Raw genomic sequence first — 6,000 nt, forward strand, 5'->3', positions numbered from 1 at the left:
AAACATTCCAGATTTAGCAATAACACCTCCAAGCATTTGATGAACCCTCCACCAGAAAAGTTGTACCTTTAAGACCTCCACATCACTACAGCAATAAAACTTTGAAAATATTTTGTATGTACTTTAAGGTGGCATCATGGCTGAGTAATGATTATGGAAAACTGGTCATGATTGGTCCTACATGTTCAATTGTGTCCAGTCTTTATGTATTTTATTTTTACTTGTACATATACATTATACATTGATTATTTGACACCATTCTCTTGCTATTTATTTTGAATTAATTATTACCATTTATATTGTCAATGTTTGTTTTTATATTATATTGTGATGTGTGAGCTATTGTGTCCAAATAATTTTCCTTGTGGACTAATATAATTTGTCTAAGTCTAAATTGTCTAATGTTTATATTAGAAAGTAATTTTTATGATACAAAATTTGAATATTTTTGAGTTTTTTGCATCTAATCTCACCCTTTCACCAGGATCTCCAGAAGTGCCTGGAGGTCCTTGAAGGCCGGAGGGACCTGGAAGACCCTAAAAATGAGGAAAAGGATTAGCTACAAATCAAAAACAAAACAATAAATCTTTAACAACTAATTTCTGTTGGCACTCACAGCTGGGCCAGGAGGTCCGGGTGGTCCTTCAATCAGCATACCCTAAAAAACAACCACAGTTTAATCTCATGAGAGCAGAACTAGAATATAAAAGCAGGTAAAAAAAAAAGAAAAAAGAAAAACTAGGTTTAATTAGCAGGTATTAGCAGTAGTAGTAGTAGTTTGTGGGTCTCACAGGTTCGATGACAGCAGGCTCTCCCTTCTCTCCCTTCTGCCCAAAAGCTTCGACTCCAGCGATCTGCGGACACAAATATATACACAGGTGAGACTCTTCACACAGCAGCTCTAGCACACAGACCAAAAGGCCTATTATACTTCTTCATTAAATTTACTTCAGCAAATGATTAGGTAATAGAGAGACAGGACAGAAAGAAAAGATATTAGAGTAAATACTAAGTGAATTATCAACATGCGTCAAACCAAATCACAATGTAGTGGTAGATCCAAAGAAAATGTGATTCAGGAACAATCAAGAAAGGTGGGATAAGTCAAAGAATGACCATTGAAATCTGGTATATTATATTATTAAAACATATATTTGTGAGATTTCTAATAACATCTATTTGTGGTTTTACAATTCAGTAAATGTATGTAGCAAAACAGTGAGTTCTGTACAATTCTATACAAATTAAAAGGCAAACCAAGTGTATTTAACTTTGTGAGATCCTGCTTGTCCCATAAGTGACAGTGCTTTGTCTGTCAATGTTCCACAGTATGGCATTAAACATATCTGCCATATAATCAATTACAGTTGTACTCATTGATCATTGAATACGTTGAAAAACATTTAGCATTTTGACGTTGAGTAAAGTTCTCTCTTCAAAGCTAAAATTCAACTTGGCCTGGTGGTGTGTCCAGGGAGATAGATATTTTTAATGCCATATAGTGGAATATTCTAGGCAAAGCAATAACACCTTCAAAGAGATAAGCATGTGGCATATGTCAGTGTTACACAGTGCAGCTTAAAGACACCAAATTAGATTATAATCAAATCACCCTCCAAAACTCATAGACGCATTTACCATGCAACCAACTCTGAAACCATGCACTAAAACGGTTAGTTCCCATAGTAGTCCAGGCCGGTCATGCACCCGCCCTCCACGTGGCTCCAGCAGGGGGCGCAGTACTTACGGCGCTCTCTGAAATGTCCGTCTCAGCCGCTACCCCGGGCCCCACCTCATCGTCAGGGGCCGCGGTGGCCTTGGCTTTGTCCGTGCCATAATCATCGTAACTGGTGTAATCATAAACTTTGCTGTCAACCTCTCCCAAGTCATACTCCTTTAGGTCATACGCGTTAAAGTCATACGCGTCTGAACCGTGCGTTTCCGGGGCGGCGGTGGTGGGCTCCTGAGCTGTGGCCTCTGTCACAAGACCACCCACAAGGTCCTCCTCCACAGCCTTCACAAGCCGAGAGGTGAGCAATGAAGGGACAGAGTTAGTCAAGCATTTAGACTACAGTGTGCTATCAGAGCAAATTATAAAATGAGAATGACGTTAAAGGCAATGGCAACATCTTATTTACATGTCATAAACAGACCTGAGGGGTGACATATGACATTACAAATACTGAATGCTGTGTAATCCACATACTCAATACGTACATTCAAGCAGATGATAAATAAGGTGATGCCATTAGGAGAAAAGTAATTCTACTGTATAATTGTTATTTCAGACCTCAGATTAAAAACATGATGGAGGGCTGAAGAAACAATGTGGTTCTACAGTTTACAGCATTTAAATTGGACAATAACAGATTAGATGTGATCAGGTTATTGTTGTGCAAATACACAAAGGCAGTTTAAAAGCCCCTTCACACTTTGTGTATTCGGCACAGCTGAGACATCACATTTAATACAGTAGGCTTCTGTAATTTCAGGTGGAGAGTATTTGGATTGATCGGTTCAACATAATGGATGCAATTACACACAGTTTTTCCTGTTCACAAATGAAGATTTGTCTCTTTAAAGAGGTTGTAATCACATCCATGTGTTGAACACTGCAGGGTTCAGGCTGTGAGGGCTGAGTGATCTTGGATCACAGTCCATTTGAAGGTGAGCTACAAACTACAGATAATTACCATGGCTCTCCAAGAGAGAGGCTCTCAGGAAAACTCCTTAAAGACACAGCATTGATTTGAATGTATGTGTCTTTGCTGTTTCGTACCAGGTATTTCAGATGAGGATCTATCTGTTCTAATGTGTACAAAAGTAAAAAGAATGGAGCACATTACCTCATGAGGTCCACTGGTGTCATAGGGGGACTGAGTTTGAGTTTCATCTAACGTCCCGTAGTCAATGTCTGTATTGTAATCTCCTTCTACATTGTTTAGCTGAGTCATGTTGGAAAAGGACAGAAGAATAAAGCAAGCGTTAACTCAGAGGCAGAAACAGGTGTTATGCAGAGGTCTATACAGACCTGTGTATCTATGCTAAAGCTAAAGCTAATGCTACTGTTAGGGCCGCTCTATCTGCCATCACAGATCTCCCTCCACAGTTTGAGTGGGACAATCTTGATGGTCTGATGTTTTCTCTAAGTTTACCCTAAAACTCCCTCTGGGGCGCGCTGGGGCTGTGGCCTGGTAGCCAGGCATCGGGCGCTTCTTCTTAGCGGGGAACTTTTTAGCAGGAGATTTTTTGGCAGCCAAGAACCTAAACTGCTTTGTCTTGGTTTTACTAACGGACTTTGTGGTCCTCTTCTTTTTCATGGAGACACTACGTTTGGTTCTCTGGAAAAGGGCGCAGCAACAAACAGCACCGAGACAAACACAGAACATTTAAAAGTGGAAATGACCCAAAGACCTGAGTCTGACTGTTGTACATGAATAGAGTCTATATTTAAAATCTTGACATTGCGTTCAAACACAGGTCCTTTGTGTTGTTCATTCAGTGTACAACATTTCAGACTGAGGCCTCTCTTTGACACATACAGAAAATGAGGACATTAAACAAGTAACAGGACACCGAGGCTTTGCCTTCCAGCAACACCTTCAACTGAGGGAAAATATAAGAAATACACTGTATGTAATAACGCTGACTGGTCAGAATGCACGCAGGAGTTTAAAGGCCTGCTGGAATGCAAAGCCCCTTAAAGCAGACAGCGTTCACAAAGAGTGGAGAAAGCAGCCTGTAACACAGAGCACATGCACAAGCAGAGCATCCTCTGTCTCTGTGACAAACTTCACAGGAGTATATTTAACTTTTAAACTTTTAAAACATTCAGATTTAAAGAGGACACACTCTGCTGTGCAAGTGAACACAAACATAAGAACATGAGACACTTCGGGACGAGGACAAAGCAACGCTACAGTCCACACACAGCACAAGTTTAACTCCTGTTCATTTACCTGAGGCTCTGCATACTCATCGGTGGGAACAGCGTCTGTGGCTCCCTCAGAGTAATCATAGAACTGAGAGTAATCTAAGTCATCAGTAAAGTACTGACAAAGGAGAGAGAGAGAGAGCAGGGTTAGACAAGGATGCACTCTGCCAGATGATACAGACATATCATCCAGAGGTTTAAGTAGGTTAAAGCAGCTAAAAAGCCAAATATTATCCATTACAACACACACACGATAATAATAATCCTGCTGGTATCTGTCCCAGTTCACAATAGAAGAATTTAGCGTAAACAGGATCTGAAAATGCCTGAGATTTAGCCTACAAACGTAAACAGATGGGATGTTTTAAAGCTCATAAAAAACAGAAAACAACAAAGATCCTGAGACAAAAATACCAGCTGCATCCAGGAATATCGTAATGGAACTTTCTCACTACAAGCATGTAAATGAGGCACCCCAGGACCCCAATATCAGACACATTAAAGGCTTGGTTTAAAAGAGGTGAACTGATAGCGAGAGGGGGTCACTGGGCATAAGGTCCTCTTAATATGCATAACTAATTTGCATATAGAGCTTTGTTAAAATGCATAAATATAGTGGTATTAACACACTTTTTCATACATGAAGTCACTAAAGTCAAGAAAAACAGTTATGAGTTTAAATATGTTAGCAGTAGAACAGATCATTGCGTAAACAGACAGACAATGTGTACTCCAATGACTGTTCCTTATGGCAAGCAAATGTTACTAAGTGTATTTGCTTTTAAAGGCATCCTTGGCAGAAGTTGTATGTGAGACAGGGGTAGAAAACTGGAATAAAACTGTACTACTACTATGAGCATGTAACAAGCAAAGTACATCTACTGCTTACTTCTATTTACCTTTGAGATAGTAGCTGATTTATGGTAGACAATAACTCAGTAGACACAACTAGACTAAACTGAAGACCAATTTCTACATGCAAAACCACTGTCAGCATGTTTTCTTGTCATTTTTTTTCTTGCATTTATTCAATTGTAATAACCCAATTTTAACACTTTAATTGTACACTTCTCATTGTGGTTAATACTGTTTACCTATTAATCTAGCTAATCCTCCAGCTTTGTGCTTGTTTGTTTCCTTAATTAACTTTAAAAGTGCAAATTACAGTGTGGGGAACTGTTAAAACTAGAACACTATTACCATGAGAGGACTTACTAAAATCTACAGTCTCAGCCAATTTCTTGCACTGGCTCTGTGAACTGTGAGTTTACCAGAACAAAGGATTTGGCAAGATTACACCACAACTTTCCCTTAAGGGGGGATTTCCCAAGCACTAATATATTACTGCAACTACTGTAGTCATATCTCTCATAACACAATGCATTACAAGATTTTAAACAAGTAAGAACAATGTGCATCCACCGCAATAAATACATTTGTCAATCAAGGACAAGAGGTTCAAAAATAAGATTACAGATAATCCCAAAGTAGACATATTATGGCTTTTCTATGGCATTTCATTTGTCTATCTCATATCTAGATCATTATTTAACTTTTGTACACCACAGTATTGATTGACTATAACAGTTTACAATAGAAACAGGGCCTTTGACTTAGTGCAAGATTGATAGATAGATTTTCTGAGCACCTACATTACACTATACTGAAGGATTATACAAACAGGAATGGATCAAAATATAACTCCAAGTAAGATCAAGATTTGGGATAACTATTATAACAAGATTAATACCAAAAGTAAATTTTGCATAATATGCCTCCTTTAACGTGGATATTCTAAGGGTTTCTATGTAAATTTGTCTGTCTGACCTCTTCAGCCTCCTGAGCTTGGACTCTTTGCCCGTGGGGAGTATCACAGTCTGGGCTGTAGTGTTCACAGTAGTCGTAGGCAGCGGTAGGATCGGCCACAATCAGGAGCTGCTGGATGTCACCCTGAGAAAACCACAAAACACAATGTTAGCATCAAAATAACCCAACATATAATCTGCTGTTTCGAATGAAAACCAAGAATTTATACAATGCGGTGAAGTAGAATGTACCAGAAACTA

The 6,000-nt window shown here is 39.0% G+C and overlaps 1 protein-coding gene across 1 annotated transcript in view; it reads right to left on the reverse strand.

The window, feature by feature from the left end:
* col11a1a (collagen, type XI, alpha 1a) overlaps window positions 1-6,000 on the reverse strand; it is a 116,579-nt gene that overhangs the window by 91,644 nt on the left and 18,935 nt on the right. The window contains exons 5-11 of the mRNA XM_055151120.1: window positions 5,762-5,884; window positions 3,960-4,052; window positions 2,847-2,945; window positions 1,748-2,014; window positions 792-854; window positions 617-658; window positions 474-536 (exon numbers count right to left, since the gene is read on the reverse strand). Coding sequence (XP_055007095.1) covers window positions 474-536; window positions 617-658; window positions 792-854; window positions 1,748-2,014; window positions 2,847-2,945; window positions 3,960-4,052; window positions 5,762-5,884 — 750 coding nt within the window. The remainder of the gene's footprint in view (window positions 1-473; window positions 537-616; window positions 659-791; window positions 855-1,747; window positions 2,015-2,846; window positions 2,946-3,959; window positions 4,053-5,761; window positions 5,885-6,000) is intronic.

This window comes from Boleophthalmus pectinirostris, unplaced genomic scaffold (genome assembly GCF_026225935.1).
Source record: "Boleophthalmus pectinirostris isolate CB_2022bp ecotype Guang Dong unplaced genomic scaffold, ASM2622593v1 HiC_scaffold_15, whole genome shotgun sequence".
NCBI lineage: Eukaryota > Metazoa > Chordata > Actinopteri > Gobiiformes > Gobiidae > Boleophthalmus > Boleophthalmus pectinirostris.